The sequence below is a fragment of the Drosophila elegans genome, unplaced genomic scaffold, assembly GCF_018152505.1.
Source record: "Drosophila elegans isolate 14027-0461.03 unplaced genomic scaffold, ASM1815250v1 contig_208, whole genome shotgun sequence".
Classification (NCBI taxonomy): domain Eukaryota; kingdom Metazoa; phylum Arthropoda; class Insecta; order Diptera; family Drosophilidae; genus Drosophila; species Drosophila elegans.
Genome location: NW_024545578.1, coordinates 3,600,889 through 3,618,026, shown reverse-complemented (window position 1 = coordinate 3,618,026; position 17,138 = coordinate 3,600,889). Strand labels below are relative to the sequence as shown.

The following is a 17,138-nucleotide window of genomic DNA, read 5'->3' as shown; positions in this document are numbered from 1 at the left end:
CAGTAAAAGAATTTACTTTAATATTGTTAATAATACTCGTTGTCACTTACTGAAGACCAACTTAACTTGGCATTTCAGCAACAGATGCTGCTCAGGAATATATAGGTTTTATTTGTATGATGCCTTAAAACAAGAACTAAAAATAAAATTCATTCGTAGTAACATTAGTAAGTGTGTGTGTGTGTATACAGAATACTGAGCCAACAACCTCGGCTTGGATTGGACTTACGAACTAGAAATCACTCTTTCGACTAAACTAGGACAGTTAACAGATTGCGACTGGTCTTTGTACATGGAGGTTACAGGTTACACAAGGAATACACCGATGGGGATCACCCCTCAGCTGAATTCGAGTTCTCAATTCGATTTCTATTCGTCGTCGATGCGAATGGCATGGTTCACATGCCCCTCGCCACTTGAAGTCTCTCGGGGATCGGGATCCACCGCCGTGGTGGTGGTCACACAGCTCGTGGTGGTGTACTGCACCTGCGAGTCGCTCTTGAAGATCTCCTCGGAAACGGCGGGATTGTCGATGCCCTTGCCGGTGATCTTCAGCACATTTCGTCGCTGGACAAAGTCAATTATCAGGGAAATTAGCCAGCCCAGAAAAACGGTGAGCAGACATCCGATCATGCTGTACCACATATAGCTCAGCCGGAAAATGGGCCATGATCTGTTTTTTTAAAATAGAAAATAATAATAATAATAAGAAATATTAAATTAGAAAAACATTGATATTTTAAAAAACTTTTTGTGTGTGAAAAAAGTGTTTTCTTATAGACAAATTTTGAAATTCGTTTTTCAATAATCTAAAGGCGAATTAAAATCATTTCTCAAAGTGTTTATGCAATGATACAATTGAAAATCGATTATTCTAAAATTAAATTTTGCTTACGCGAACAACTTATTAAATATACTTTTTTAAAGATCATAAAAGGATGCCTTGAGAATACGAGGTCATCCAGTGACATGTTTTGTGATATAAAACTGTTGTAAAATCGATATAGAAAATGTTAAATAATTACCTAATTTATAACTTATTTTATAAAATGTAATATTTTAAGGTTTAACTCACGTGAAACCTCCCTCCTCAATGATTTCCACAGGTTCTGTGAGTAGATTTCCAATGATGTTGGTCAAGTTGACATGGCAATCGCAGTTGTCGATGGAGGTGGGTAACGCTGGCTGTTCCACACTGACAATTTGAGCCACCACACCTACGAATATGACCAGGGCCAGGGATAACAATCCTCCGTAGAAAGCACCCTTAGTATTAGCCTGTTTGCAGGCGATTCCCAGGACGAAAAGACCCAAGGTTACGCCACCAATCAGACCATTTAAGGTCAAAGTGGCCTGCAGGACACCTCCCAAATGCTCCACGATGAAAACCAAGCCAAACGAGGCAATGCCAAAGCCCAAGGACATCCACTTGGCATAGGTAGCTCCCTTTTCGGGTGAGATTTTGATGTTCATGCCATTGACCAAGAGATCCTCGCAGGTCACAGCGGATAGCGAGTTCAAGGCAGAGGCCACAGTTCTGTTATGGAAATTAGAAATATTATTAATTTAAAAATTCTGTTACTCCCTTTATAGTCAAACACCCACCCCAAACTGGCTGCAAAGATGCCAGCCACAAAGATTCCTGCCACTGAGTAAATGTGCTCATAGGTATTGATCACATAGTAGGGCAATAACTGATCTGTGGCCGAAATACGACCCGCTGTCAAAGGATCACAGTCCGCATAGTGGGCGAAGACCATCAGACCAGTGTAGAAATTCAGCAGAAACACCGCAATCAAGCCAATAATGGCAAATCCCAGGGCAATCTTCGCCAGCCTCAAGGACTTCAAGGACATGCATTTCTGCACGGAGGCCTGATTGGTGCAAAACAAGGATGTCCAGTAGAAGAAGCCTCCAATAACCACTGACCAAACAGTGTGACGTGTCGTAGGACTGGGATCCATGCTGAAGGAATACAAGGGGTTTAATAAAAATCTAGGCATACTTAAGCAAAACTCACTTAAAAAACTCCAAACGATTATGTTCGGCAGCAGTCTGAAAGACCTGAATGGGATTGCCACTGTAAAAACTGCCCAAACCCACGATCAGCACCAAGGATACAGCCAGGACAGCAGCCTAAAGCGGAAATCACCATTAAAATACAATATTTTAAAGGATATATAGTGACGGTCAAAAAATAGAAATACGAAGTAAAGTTAAATCTGAAATTGTTATTTTGATTGTATAAACAAATTTCAATGGTTTAATTTATTGATATTTATCCCATTTAGTTTATAGTATTAACTTCTCAAAAGTATAAAAACAAACAACTTTAAAAATTTATCATTTCGACGGTAGCTGTATTAAAAACCCCAACTCACCTGAAATGAATCCGCAATGACCACAGCCTTCATGCCACCCTGAGATGAGTAGAACACGCAGACCACATAGATCAGGATCACGGCAATCTTGGTGTCCAGACCCGTGGCCTTGGAAAGAGCGATTGCCGGAGCTAAAACAGCCACCGCCGTATAGAAGCACATCTGTAAAAGGACTTTAAGTTAAATACCCATTTCTCCTTGAATAAAATTCCAACCTTAACCCACCTGAATGACGTAGAGTACAGCACCGAGTATCCTAATTTCCTTGCCAAACCGAATACCCAGATATTCGTAGCAACTGGTGAGCTCCATTTTGAAGTAAATTGGATAGAAGATCTTCACTGCCACAGGGATGACCAAAACCATGGGTATAACGATGAGCACAAACTGAGTGCCTTGGAAGTACATCTCGGAGGGATTGCCCAGTAGCTCAATGGCCGTGATGAAACTGGTGGTTAAACTCAGCGTGACTGGGAAGATGTTCATTTCGGAGCCGAGGAGGAACTCATTGGAGGAGTTGGACCCGCCCTTCTGGAAGAAGCCATAGAAGATGCCAATGCCCAAGGATATAATCAGCATGCCCAGCAGGATGACATAGTCATAACCCGAAAAGGTGGCCTTGTGACTGGGAGCACTGCACTCCTCCAAATCCTTTGAAGCCGGAATCTGTTGATTTCTAAAGGCCCTGAGGAGCAAAGTGGCGGCATTATCGAACTCCACATGCTCCTGTGAACCCGAAGCACCACTCGGGGATTCCCCGCGCACTATCAAATACTTGTGACTGGGATCAGGACCAGCTTTTTCTGCTTTTTCCTGCAGCGCCAAGGCGGTAATAGAATGTGCCAGGGCGCACAATGTCAGCAGCTTCAAAATGGTATCCTGAGTGGCAAACATCCTTTATAAGTTCAAATTCCTTTATATAAAGGATGACTTTCCGGGAGAAGACTTTGTCCAGTCGACTTTCCTCCCAGCGATATGTGTGCAAACTGAAACGACAAACAGATCGGAAACGATTTAGACTTAGATCATTGCAAGATCAAGGTTCGCGAAAAGAGAAATTGCAACGAGGCGGCGGCGTTACAAAGTGGGTGTCAGTTTTTGGTGTCATCTTGGTGGCCCATTAATTAATTAACCGACACCAAAACCGAAACGATCTGGAGGAGGGGAGGCCATCGCCCCATCGCCTCATCGTCCCATGTTCAAGTACAAATATATTATTTCCTTATACAAACAATTCCATTTGAGCGTAATTGTTTTATGATTAATATGTTTTCTTCTGCGCGGCGGCAGTCAAGGCAACGCTTTTGGGAGATATATGTTTCTTTTTCGGAACGAAATCCAGAGTTATCGCTCTGTAAGAGTTACAAGTGGATGGGCAAGGTTTGGACCCAGCTGAAAGCTGCTATTAACTGGTTGTCTAGCCGATCAAACTGGTTATTTCTGCCCAAAAGAAATCGCATGGATGATGTTGAAGGTTAGGAATTTTGTTTATAATAATGCTTATGTTTGGGCTTATTTGAAGAAAATTCCAAAATGGATTTTGTGAGATACCTTTTAATTAGTTAATAAAAATAAATCTTATTTATTTTTTACTTTCTTACAAATAGCTTTAAAACACCTTATTTATAACACTTATATCTTTGAGCGGCGTAAATTATAGTTCATTTTATAGTCATTTTTATTTATTAATTTTTTCTATTAATATTAGTAAAATACATTAACAAGAAAGTCTCAACTCACATCTTTTTTTTATTAATTTTAAAAAACATTTAATTATATATACAGTTTTTTGCTTATCTTTGTGATCACATGACATACCAATTTAATTTTGTTCGTATATATTATACAAGCTTTATCTGTTATTCTAATTATATATAAAATGTTTGTAGAAAGTGTGAAGACACGCTTTATTTTTAAGTTTAAAAAACATATAAAATCTAGTTTTAAACTTTTTAAAATATTCCAAATTTTTCCATGTTCGTATTCATTACACAAGCTTTATCTATGAGTAACTTGAATTTATTACACATTCCTGTGTCTTTTCTTAATTGTTAAATCATAAAATAGACATTTTGCAACTGATAAACGATGGCAATCACTTCCCATTCAATTGATCCCAAACACTCGACAATTACGATTGATGAAACTAGAACCTCTGGCGCCTCCTTCTCCCCGTCCCGCCCCCTTCCCCCGCCCACTTTTCCGGTCAATCAAACTATTGAAGAAAAGCTGCTCCTGTGTTACATGGACTTATATACAGATATATAGCAAACAATCGTAGGGCTACAAAGTTTGAGCGAAAATGAGGAATGTGAGCACCAATCGGGATTTAACCGAATTCAACTGGTTAAGATCGACGACCATTGGAATGAGCCGGATTGCGCCGGTTTGGGCCAGAAATTCGCCATTTCCCGAGCAGCTTCAAAGAGTACCAGACTCACACTTCGCAAAGGCAAGGCCAGAAATGAAGAGCAAAAAGCCCAGCGAAGAGAGAGCGTTGGTCTGGAAATGGCCTGCTACACAGAGAGAAAATATCAGTAGGATATCTAGCTGAAAACATTTTGGGCAGAAAATGCACATTTTCCAAACCCCTTGATTAATGAGTATACTGGAGTAAAATATATAGTGTCATTAAATTGAATTTTTACATAATTTTTTTTTTCAAATTTAAATATTAAATTATCTTATACAAATTTGTGAAGCTTCAAAATAAATTTCACAAATAAATTTTAATAGCTTAGAACTGATATTATTAAAATTCTTCTTTTTTTTTTTGTTGGTAAGGAGGAGCATGGATGAAACTTTGTTTTTCTTGGTGAGAGAACACACGGGTCGTATGAATTCTGAGTTCTGGTTGTCTGGCTTAATTGGTGGACTTTTCCCCTAACTGATTTTGAAAGCCCTTCGTTCCCATCATCATTTTGGTAACCAATTAATATGCGTGTTTTGTTTTGCTTTTCTTGGCGCTCTTATCTCGCCCCGAGAACCCCCTTCTATTTTGTTATTAATTTAAGAATAATAAACCATTTGACATGATTTGTGGCGCAGACTGTTGGTAGAAGATACAGATCACAAAGTGGGTGAGCACTTGTCGTTGCCTCAGATCAATCAGCGCGATTTTCCCCAGCCTTGACAGCTGCAAATATTACCTAATACCACAGGCAATAGCAAACAAAAAACAAAAAAGAGAGTCAAACAATTAAAAAAAATTCTATAATAATATATTCCGAATGGGAGTTCAACCTAATCGGCATTTGAAATATGCATTTACACAAACTGTTTCTCATTACTTTTTAACTCAACTTTTGGTCATGAGTTATTTAAGTGAATTTCTCTTGTTACAGTTGTTCTCAATTCTAGTTTAAATTATTTGCCACCTATAAATTACACTGTCTTGGGGTGTTTACTTTGGGAAGCTATTTATCAATGGAAACTAGTATAAAAAGCATCAAAATAACTCATTTGCATACTGTTAATTAAACACTCAAGCTGCTTTCACTGAAAAACCGATTTATTTCTCACCTTGGTTAGTAATGTTCCAATTCGATTAGTTCAAAATCCTTCGGTTGTCGTTATTGTTTATCTCTCAAATGGAATTAAACATGGAAATCCGTATCTTAGAAATGTTCTGAACTGAATTTGCAATATTAAGCCACGATTATTTCTGTATTTCATTAACGTGTTTTTATTTTTGTTTATATCACTATAAATTATAATCCTTTTGAGTTGTCCTTTTTGTTTAAACGTATCCTTCGTGTATTTTTTCCACTTTAAGCACTTGCTATTTTCTTGGCTTTCCTGCTCGTATTTTGCCGTTCGAACGTATTGACAATTTTTAAATGAATGAGTTTTGCAAGCGGCCGTTACGCTTTTTTATACAACACCCAAGGCGGCGCAGGCAAATCACAGATCACAGATCTCGGGCTCCAAGCTTCGGGAACCCCACAGATCGCCATCGAAATCGACATCGAGATGGAGATGGAGATCGCTCTTCGGGGTCTTGATAAACACAAAAAGCGAAGAAAGAGCGAAAATCGAACTAAGAGCTGAAAAAGCGACGACGGATACGCGATCGTCGATTTTCGCGGCGAGAGAAAAACTTAAGTGATAGCCAATAGTTGAGAGGAGTGCTTAAATATAGGCAACTTATTTTAAACGTTTGATTTTGACTGAAAATAAACATTGTCTTAAATAAGTTTATGGAAAGGTAGAATAATTTTGTCAAATTATAATAACTATTTACCTTACTAAAATATACCCCACTTAGTTACCATAACTTAAAATAATTTGCTTGTACAGAATAACTATTTACCTAACACCTTGAGTTTTTTGTGGATTGCTAAACTATAGGTATCTTTTTTTTATATTCTAGCATGTGATTAAAATAAACATTGCCTTCTGCTGAGATTTAAAAACACCATATTTATAAAAAATTCCCTATCAAGTGGTTAAATTAAAAAAAAATAATATTTTCTTTTTGTCGTATTACCTCATCAAGCGATTTAATTCCTTAACTAAAATGGGTAGCAACATATAAGTAGTTAATATTTACAAACTACATTATTATTAAATCAATAAGTAATTTTAGTTTTTCAATTGCAAGACAATTTTTAAAACGGCTTTTTTAAAAATACGTTTAATTAAAATTAATAAATTCATTTAATTGTAATTATGAACACATAACTTAGCTCTTTCTTAAAGAACATACATAAATTACTTTGGCAAACAATCCTATAAATATTGATTGATCTTAGAATATAAATCAAATTGATAAGCAATAGCTATAAAGTACCCCTTTTTGCACAACTTGACATTTAATAAAGGCAACGCTCACGGGGTTAAGTAATCCGAGCCCCTTAAATTCCGGATTCGATGCAGGGGTTGCTAAATTTGATGAAAATATGTTTGGCAAACCATCTCTAAAAAAAAACTTCCAGTGAATTGGTGGCAATTGATTTCGGAATTGCAACGCTCTGATTCATATGAAAAGAATCATTCCATTTCTGGAGAATCCGAACCCTCGCCGCAGAGAAAGTCGGAAAATATCCGGTATTTTCCAACTCCTTTGCAGATCTCTCGATCATTAATTGGCTAAATCGAAATGCGTTGTAAACAAAGCACAAAACACAAAAGTTTAATTGATGGTTCTTAGCCAATTTCGGCTTGCGTGCTGTGTGAATATTTCAATTCGACTTACCCTTTATTACTTTTTAAGTAACTCGAGCCCCCGAGTCACAAAGGAAAAAAGTGCGCCAATTAATAATGAGAACGATTTTATCTTTCGTTTTATTTTGTGTACATATATGTAGATATATTCATCGCCTCGCCTCAATTGCCGCTGGTTATATGCAATGTCTTACTTGGATAACGATAACGAGTTCGATCTGGTACGATTTTGATCAGGCATGACACTCTTTCTCCCGCTAATAGAAAATTATTTGTTTACAACTCTTGTGCGCCAGTGTTTAATTTTAATTGAAATGTATTAGGAATTTGAATTTGAATTGAAATGGGCGCCGGTCAGTTCAAAAAGAGTTTCAACCCGCAATAAATTTACATTGAGGTCGAAGAAATGGGAAAATCACGTGGATGGGTCGCTATAAGATATAAGATTTCGAATTTCGGGGCAGGTACTTCCCCGTCAAAGCGGAAAGTCTCCAAATCTTAATCAATGCCTTGGTCTAAGGTCAGTGAGATATGCATTTAAGCGTGTTGCATTAATTAAATATTACCGCCGTGTCGTTAACTAACAGTCTCATGTAAATCTTGGCCATTCAACTACTCTAGCCGACGAAAAGCAGTTAAAAGCAGTTCGGCAAATGCGACTCAGTGTTTAGGCCCGAAACGATCTTATAACAACAAATCCAGCAAACCCACCTCAAACTCTGTTTTCTCGGATGCAAGTGGCTAGTTTTACCGGAGACGTCACAAAATTGGTCGAGCCTCTCGCCCATCAGGTTGTTCTTTCGGACTTTGGTCCGATTGGCTCGGTATCACAACATATCAGTACCTTTTTACAAACATTTACAAGACGACCACCACACCACACGTGCTGACTGCGTGCTGCCGAAATGGAATATATTGCGCATATTTCGTAGATCAATAAAAACAATTTTCGGAAAATTCTTAAAGCGATGCCGGCATTACACAAGATCATCGACTGGCGACAATCCATATTTATTAAGTGAATGGGTGAAAGCGTAGTAGTCAATTAATGAACTAATGAGAGTGGGCGTTGACATTGCGAGAATTTATAGCAATTTTTACAGGCACTGCAAAAGAATTTTGTATTCAGAAAATGTTTAAAACTATAAAGTTAATAAACATAAGAATTAGGCAGATTTAAGATAGCCTTTAAGTTATTGAAAATAACAAACTAGATATTCTATTAACAAAATGCAAGAAATCCTTTAAAGAAACATATATTTCTCTCTGTAAACGTATATGTACATTATTATTTTTAATTGAATGTCTCAATTAGTTGAATTCTCTAATATGTACACAGCCAAGTCATCGCACTTCCGTCATGTTATCATGAAAAAAACAATAAACATATAACTCGAGCGGAAAAATAATTAATTAAAACCTCAAAAAAAAACAATCTAACCAAAAAACCGTTTATAAATGCTTTTCAAATCTATCGCCCACCACACAAAAGCTGCCACTTAACCTATGCAGAGCTGCCAGACTTCTTCATGAACATCTGGCAATTCTCTCAGCAAGCAGTGTGCGTTCAACGTTCGAAATTTAATATCGTCTGTCAATCATTACATTTTTCGGATTCGAACTTAGCAGTGTTTTAATTTTAGATATGCTTTTAAATTTTGATTTGGAGCTTAAGAATTTAAAAACAATTTTTACATTTCTCACATGAGTTGTGTTAAATAACATTTCAGCAGAGTTTAGAGTTTCAACAGAGGAGTGAGAAGTTAACAGTGACAGGAAAATATCGTTAGAGATGAATAAACATCGACAATCTGTGCCAAGCAACGATATGGTTCCTATTTTGAAAACATCGATGACTTAGATGTTCCTCCACCTCTATTGCATCGCTATTTTGTCACCTCTAATTTCTGTAAAATTGTGATTTTTAACGTTTTTGATTAAAATAAACGCAAAATGAGTGCCGCCGCTGCCGCAGCGGGAATTCAGAGCACCGCGGGCGCCATTCCCATGCGAAATGAGAAGGGTAAACTGGATATTTTGAGCAGCGCCAGCATTTCCCATTGTTATTGTTTATGACCACTTTACAGGCGAATTGTCCATGCAAAAGGTGAAGGTGCAGCGGTATATATCCGGAAAGCGACCTGATTACGCCCGCGCGGACTCCAGTTCGGAGGAGAGCGACGACGATGACTTCATTGACACCAGGAAGCGCTTGGAGCGCCACAAGTCGGAGCGCCACAAAATGGAGCTATCCCGCAGAGGAGGCAGCGTGGAGGGGACAGCAGGTGATGCCCAGGAGGAGGATGAAGCGGAGGTGGACGATCCCCGCCTGCGGAGACTGCGCCAAAGGCCCTCGGACATGGAGGACATGGAAAAGGAGCGAAGGGAGCGCCATCGACACATACACGAACCCGAAATCATGGACAACGACTCCGAGGACGAGGAGCTGGACGAAGAGCCGGCACAGGGCACGGGCACCCTTGAGCGGGGCACCAACAAGATCACCCTGGCCTCCGAATCGGACACAGATGCAGAGCTCAGCGACACGGAGCTGGAGAACCGGCGCACCAAACTCAGATCCCGGATGCTGCAGCAACAGCGCGAAGAGGAAGTGCTCCAGAAGGAGGATGAAAAGCAGTCGGAGTCGTCCGAATCCGAGAGTTCCGAGTACGAGGAGGAGACGGAAAGCGAGGAGGACAATGAACCCCGCCTGAAGCCACTCTTCGTGCGCAAAAGAGATAGGGCCACCATTCAGGAGAAGGAGCGCGAGGCCCAAAAGCAAAAGCAGCTGGAGGCGGAGGCCAAGCGGGCGGCCAAGGAGCGGCGAAGAGCCACCCTGAGGATGGTCGAAGAAAGCGTCAAAAAAGACCTGGAGAAGACCAAACCCGAGAGCAATGAGGCCTGCATCGAGGATGTGTGCACGGACGATGAGAACGATGAGGTGGAGTACGAGGCCTGGAAGCTGCGAGAGCTCAAAAGGATGAAGCGGGATCGTGAGGAAAGGGATAAGTAAGTCAGCTACCTATTACCTTTAAAACCCCCATTAATTTCTAACCCTAACTCACAGCAATGAACGTGAAAAACTAGACATCGATCGCATGCGCAACATGACCGAGGAGGAGCGACGGCAGGAGCTGCGCCAGAATCCCAAACTGGTCACCAACAAGGCCACCAAGGGCAAGTACAAGTTCCTGCAGAAGTACTACCATCGCGGCGCCTTCTACCTGGACGAGGAGAACGATGTGCTGAAGCGCGACTTCGCGCAGGCCACGCTGGAGGATCACTTCGACAAGACCATCCTGCCCAAGGTGATGCAGGTGAAGAACTTCGGCCGCTGCGGCCGCACCAAGTACACGCATTTAGTGGATCAGGACACCACCAAGTTCGACTCGCCCTGGTACGCCGAATCCTCCAGCAACATCAAGTTCCACAACGAACGCGGCGGCGGCATGAGGCAGCAGTTCGACAAGCCCACGGGCTCGAAGCGAAAGAAGATGGAGTAGTTTTTAGATAGGATGTTTATTAGACAGGCCATACAAAGGCAAAATCATTTGTACAACTAAATTAGCATGGCCACAATTAAGTTAGCCCCACAACATGAGAAAACAATTAAATATCAAACGAAAACCTAGGCTTAAAGCTATTATATTGGTTATCTTATGGTGGTCTGAAAAAGTTTGGAGCGATTTCCTTCTACAAAATATAACAAGAAGCAGCAGATCAACAAACCCACGGGATCGAAACAAAATAAGTTGTAGTAGTATTTGCTAGGATCACCTAGTTTTAAGGATAATTTAATATTAATGGTCACAATTAAGTTGGCCCCAACATGAAACAAAATCCTAAATTGGTTGATCTTGTGCTAGTCTGCAATCTCCTCGGTTATAATGTGATGTTTTGTTTTGATGTTAATCATGAACGACTTGAAAAATGACACAAAAAGGTGAGGATCAATTTCTTACTACAAAATATAGCAAGAGGATCCAGTTACAAGGAGATGGAGTAGTTTTAGGTAGGATCACTCCATTTCAGAGATAATTGTGGAACAATATTTGTACAACTAAATTTGCATGGCCACAATTAAATATGCCTCAACATGAAACAAAAAATTAAATATGAAACAAAAACCTAAATTTAAAGCTTGATCTTGTGCTAGTCAGGGATATCCTCGTTAATGATGTGATTTGTTGTTGTAGCTTGAAATTATGGTGGAGAAAAGTTAGGATCAATTTCTTGAGTATTCCAAAAGAAGACTAAGCAAAGAAGTCAAAACTATTCTACAAATGATGGCACCTAAAGTTTAAGCTTGTGCTCGTCCAGGAGTTTCGCGTTGTGCTGCACAAGCGCCTGCATAATGCCCTCAGTTTTGATGAAATGTACGTTATCGTGGTTTCGCAGGCGCCGCTGGGATTTGGTGTCCTTGTTGGTGGTGACCACATACAGCTCCACGCTGAAGGCCAGCGAAGGAGGTTGAATGTGCACCTTTCCGCCAGCACTTTGAATGATGACTGTGGGGGGAGTTTAACATAAGTCACAAGCTGGTAAACGTATTGACAAAACAAACTTACCTTTCATTTCATTGGGCACTGGAATAATGTCTTCGCCGAGCAAAAAGTGAAAGCCACTCAGCAAATGTGAGTGATTGAGTACAGACAGTGGATTGAACTTGAATTTCTCCTCGAAGTTGGCATCACTAAAGAGATGATCTGCCTTCACGTCGATGCTCCTGGTCGTCTTTATGGAATGCAGCCAACTGGTGGACAGCACAGGTTTGCTGGAAGCAATGGCCATGAGAAACTTGAAGGTACGCTCGCCTTTGTCCATGATGAGGAGATCGCACTGTGCCGGATCTTCGGTGACCTCCACCACATGTTTCAAAGATTTTAAAACAGATTGCAACGCCGGTCGATCGCACATGGTAAAGGCTATCTTAATTTTTCCACTCGATTTGGCCTTCTTCACATAAAGATTAAAGGCTAAAAAAAAAGAGTACATGGAAAGTTAAAAATATGTTGAATTTATGGGTAGGAACTTGTACCTTTAAGTGGGTCAGGATCAGGCTGACTGAGTCGAGTTGTGGCTGCAATGTAAAATAATTGGGTTAATTTAATTTATTTTCGTTTTAACCCAGTGCTACAGCCTTTAAGTTAAGGAAGATCATGCCAGCAGGTAAAAGTTTGGATAAAGAAATTTTATACAAAGAAACCAATAAAAAAATAACTTATTTATTTTAATCATATAAAGCTAAAGAAGGTTTAAAATGAAAAGTAAATAATAACTGAAAACATTATTTTAATTTAAGAGAAATATAAATATTTTAATTTTAATATATTAAAGGAATAAAATGATTTTTTTTATATTTTTATAGGTTGGTGAAACCAATAACCGTAGAACTTACTTGCGCCTGATCTATTCATAGGGACTACCTCGTTACTTAGGGTCTTCTTAGCCTTTTTGGATTGGGCAGAGCTGGTTGATGGATTTTCAATGACTGCTGCTGACTTTGTAGGCTTTTTGTCACTGGCGGAGGTAGCTATCACTTCGTCAACGGACGGTGTGGCGGAACCCGATTTGACAGCACGTTTTGCTCTTGGAGCAGGAACAACTGGAGCCTTGGGATTGGCCATGCTAGTTGATGGCTCCTCAATGGACGCAGAACGAGATTTGGCACGAGTTACCCTGGAACTAACGCCACTATTTGAGGAGGTCTCTATTTGCTCTAAACTTGCTCTGGGTAAACGCACAACTGCACGTTTTAATGAAATATCCATGGGTTTATCTTCGTTGACCGACTCAGCTTCTTCAACGATAGTTTGACGCCTGCTTCTGGTCATCGTTTTGGGCATATCTTTGGATGTGTCCGCTTTGTTTTTATCTAAGTTCCTGGTCTTCCGTACTTTTTCAGATTTGACAGGGTTTTCTTCTGCCTTTGGGGCCTCAACATGTTCCACGCTAACTTTGCGTTTGGGTCTAGTTGTTTGCTTCGAAATATCCTTAGATGAGTCTGCCTTTCTGGCCTTTCTATCATTTTCTACACTAGACGTCGCAGCATCTTCTTCGATAGTTTTGCGACTAGTTTTGGACATTGGCTTTGGCATATCCTTAGATAAGCTTTTGGCCTTTCTTTCCTTTTCTGCACTAGACATCTCAGCGTCTTCTTCGCTAGTTTGTCGCTTAGTTGTAGACATTGGCTTCGACATATCCTTAGATAAGTTGGCCTTACTGTTCTCAGCTTTTTTGGCCTTTTTTCCTTTGTCTACATTAGACGTCTCAGCAACTTCTTCGGTGGTTTTGCGCCTAGATCTAGACACTGGCATCGGCAAATCTTTAGATGTGTCTGGTTTACTGATTTCCGCAGTCTTGGCCTTTCTTCCTTTTGTTGACTTGACAGGTTTTTCCACATCTGTAGTCTTAACATCTTTGTCATTCGCATTCTTGAGTTTTTTTGCCTTTTCTGAAAGCACTTCATCATCGTCATCGACAGTTTTGCTTCTTGTTCTGGTCATTTTCCTAGGAACATCCTTGGATGTGTCTGCCTTATTTGTCTCCACGTTCTTTGATTTTCTACCGGACTTTCGAGTTTCTTTTTTGGTAGATAGATCATCTTTAGACTTGTCCTGCAACTCAGCCTCAACTTGATTGATTTTTAAAGATTTTCCAGGAGTATCGGAGCGGTTATTTATGAGACTTCTGCGTGCTTGCCATTTATTGGCCACCGATTTGAAGGGAGCAATACCTTTATCATCCTTATCTTTCTCTTTTGGAATCGAGGCAATTTCATGTTCTTTGCAAATAGATTTGTTTAGAGCTGAAAGTGTTTATTTTAGAAAAGATTTATTTACAATCTGCGACCACTTACGTTCTGATTTTTTATCCGTTGAATTCGCCCTTCGCTTTCTCAAATTACTGTCGAGTCTTTGAGAACCTTCTGATATTCGTCGATTTTTTCGGCTGGCTGTGAAATAAATTGTATTTTAATAATTATTCGGTTTATGTATGCATTACTTGTAAGTAAGACATACGGGTTTCTGAAGGAGATTCCGATCTGGCTACGCGTTTGCGACTGCCACCGCTAGTTTCTCCAGAACGCCAACGACTTTTGTTGCTAATGTCACTGAAAACCCCTTCGATTTGACAAATCTGCAGGAAAAAAACACGGTTACTTATGACAACTTATATCAAAGTATATTTTTTAATCACCTTTTGATAGTGATTCTTATCCTTAATCACGCAGGGTTTAAAGAATTGTATTGCATCTTCGTTGGGATTTACAGGCGATGTTACTATCTTCCCTGAAATCATTTCGTCAAGCACAGCATCTATCTCATCAAGGGATTTTGAACCTTAAAAGTATAATTTCAGTTAGATTTTACAAGTTATTAATTGATTTTATTACCTGAGGTTTTTTTGGCACTGTCGCTTGGAATGTTTTCTTTGTTAAGCAAACTCAAAAAGTTCATATTGAGCGCCTGAAAAGGCTGTGTTTCTATAAAGTCCTGACACCCGGTACCACCAATATTGGCGGGAAATACTTGAGTGGCTATAAAATCTTGGTTGCAAGTCTCGTTAATGTTCGACTTTGGTTGTGGGTGCGCCAAATTGAACGCCTGAGTGGCCACGAAATCTTGATTTGGTTCCTCATCTTTTGATGACTCAGAAACTTCGTTCAACTGAGGGCGACGTCCCAAATTAAACGCCTGAGTGGCCACGAAATCTTGATTTGGTTCCTCATCGTCTTCACTGTCACTTTCCAACAATTTATTTCCTGGAAATCGTTGAGTGGCTACTAAATCCTGATTAATTTCAGCATCCTCTTTGTCGGGCGTTGCTGTGGGCGTCTCAATGGTGGCCACAACTAGCTGTTTAATGCCGCCAAATTGCGGTGTGCCACTTGCATTTGCCCTCTCCGCAGGTCGCACAAAAGGATCTGGACTACAGGAGCCTGCTCGCGGCTCACTGCCCAAGATGAGATCGTACAGATCGGGTGTGTGGATAGGACGACTCTCGGAGGGAGCGCTCAGATCGGGAGTAATGCAGGCATCACCGCGTGGTGGTGCTGCTTCTACATCCGCCTTGGTGCTACTCAGAGCACCGCATTTCGAATTGCCAGCTGTCCAGTTCAAGGTACTCATTTCAAAGTCGGTGGCGTCCAGTTGATCTAAGAAGGAATGCATTGAACTAGAGTTTCCCAGTTGTAAAGACTCTACCTACCCGGCTTATCTTCTTTTTTCACTAAAGTTTCCTTAGCCCTTGGTGGCGGCAAGGGAAGCATAGCATCACAAATAATCTGCGACGAATCAAAGTCATCGATGGCATCCTCGTTGTAGTCCTGGGTGCACATCCTTATCTCGCTGCCAGCGGAAGAGTCCTCCGCATCGCTAGCCAGCGACACATCTTGGTGATTAATGACAGGATCACTAGGCGGCTCTACAGATGGAAGTTCGGCCAGCATATCCTGCGTTTCGGGTATCATAAAGTCATCGCCCAGCGACACTTTTCCACTGGTCGACGTCCTTTGGAAGTTAACCGCCTGCGTTTCGGGTATAAAGAAACTGTCTGCCGTGGTGTTTGCTGTCGAATTGGCGGACGGAGGCTGCGTTTCAGGTATATCGAAGCTGTCCATTGTAGAGTTGATCTGCCTGTCCTTAAGGCATTCTCCAAATCCGCTGCTATCATGGTCCTGAAATAGAGAGATAGTATATTAAATTCTGGCTGTTTTATTTGGAGCAACTTTCGCTGCATAATTGTGGATTGGTCGACTGCTCACCTCATCGTTTTCCTCTTTAAAATCCAGCCTGGCCTCCACATTTCCGAATCGCACCTTGACCTTGCCGGCAAAGGCGTCCTCCTTGCCGATGTCCACCACTGACTTCTCCTGGTCGTTGACGAATATCTTGCCCACCAGGGCGGCCAGGCGCACAACTCCGCGCCGGAGGATGCAGGCGGTGGCATGGGCCAGTTCCATGGACTTTGCATTCAAAACGGGCAGTTATTTAAAATTCAAATGCACAAATCTTGGATGTGGGCTCACCTCATCGGCGACGCTGATTTCCAGACCCTTTTTACGTCCAATTCGGTAGATGATATCCGGTTCCAGGTGCACCGCCGGTGACCCCCAGACAATCAAGCTTACATCTGCCATCCTGGAGCGTCCCTGGCGGGAAAATTGCACGAAAAACACTTGCTCCGAACGAAAAACAAATCTGGTTAATAGGGAGCGTTCTTTCACGGTCACATTAATCGATTACAGGGCGCTAAAAAACAAAGCGATAGCCGATAGGTCGAAAAAAAAACCAGGGCTGTCAGCTAACGGTATTCCGGGAAGAATTTTTATTTTACAAAATATCATATAAAAATCAGTGATTATTAGTAATAAGTCAAATAAGTTGACAGCGAATACATAATTAATAATATTTGCGAAATACAACGATTTTGTGACTCAAAATAAGTAAAAGGTTACAAAATTTTTACATTCTCCGCAAAATGTTTAAACAGTAGTAAGTGTACATATGTATGTTTGTTACCTTAGGTTATAAAATATAACAAATTCAGATTTGAAACAATTCAAGAATGGAGTGGTACACGAATATG

General features: G+C 40.5%; 3 protein-coding genes across 3 annotated transcripts; 1 reads left to right on the top strand and 2 right to left on the bottom strand.

Moving 5' to 3' along the window:
• Positions 1 to 66: 66 nt before the first annotated feature.
• Positions 67 to 6,234, bottom strand: LOC108146284 (sodium-coupled monocarboxylate transporter 1). Its single transcript, XM_017272225.2, has 7 exons — positions 5,904 to 6,234; positions 2,607 to 3,367; positions 2,382 to 2,543; positions 2,021 to 2,136; positions 1,606 to 1,965; positions 1,076 to 1,537; positions 67 to 673 (listed from the first exon to the last, which is right to left on the bottom strand). The coding sequence occupies exons 2-7, from the start codon at positions 3,273 to 3,275 to the stop codon at positions 370 to 372; spliced, it is 2,073 nt and encodes a 690-aa protein (XP_017127714.1). The 5' UTR covers positions 3,276 to 3,367; positions 5,904 to 6,234; the 3' UTR covers positions 67 to 369.
• Positions 6,235 to 9,404: 3,170 nt separating this feature from the next.
• On the top strand, positions 9,405 to 11,178 carry LOC108146322 (microfibrillar-associated protein 1). The gene is made up of 3 exons (XM_017272286.2): positions 9,405 to 9,570; positions 9,635 to 10,556; positions 10,615 to 11,178. The coding sequence occupies exons 1-3, from the start codon at positions 9,501 to 9,503 to the stop codon at positions 11,048 to 11,050; spliced, it is 1,428 nt and encodes a 475-aa protein (XP_017127775.1). The 5' UTR covers positions 9,405 to 9,500; the 3' UTR covers positions 11,051 to 11,178.
• On the bottom strand, positions 11,048 to 16,774 carry LOC108146321. The gene is made up of 11 exons (XM_017272285.1): positions 16,579 to 16,774; positions 16,315 to 16,515; positions 15,759 to 16,227; positions 14,944 to 15,705; positions 14,748 to 14,890; positions 14,570 to 14,687; positions 14,407 to 14,502; positions 12,946 to 14,355; positions 12,586 to 12,627; positions 12,116 to 12,523; positions 11,048 to 12,055 (listed from the first exon to the last, which is right to left on the bottom strand). Exons 1-11 carry the CDS (start codon positions 16,687 to 16,689, stop codon positions 11,841 to 11,843), a joined length of 3,975 nt encoding a protein of 1,324 aa, XP_017127774.1. The 5' UTR covers positions 16,690 to 16,774; the 3' UTR covers positions 11,048 to 11,840.
• Between the last annotated feature and the right edge of the window lie 364 nt (positions 16,775 to 17,138).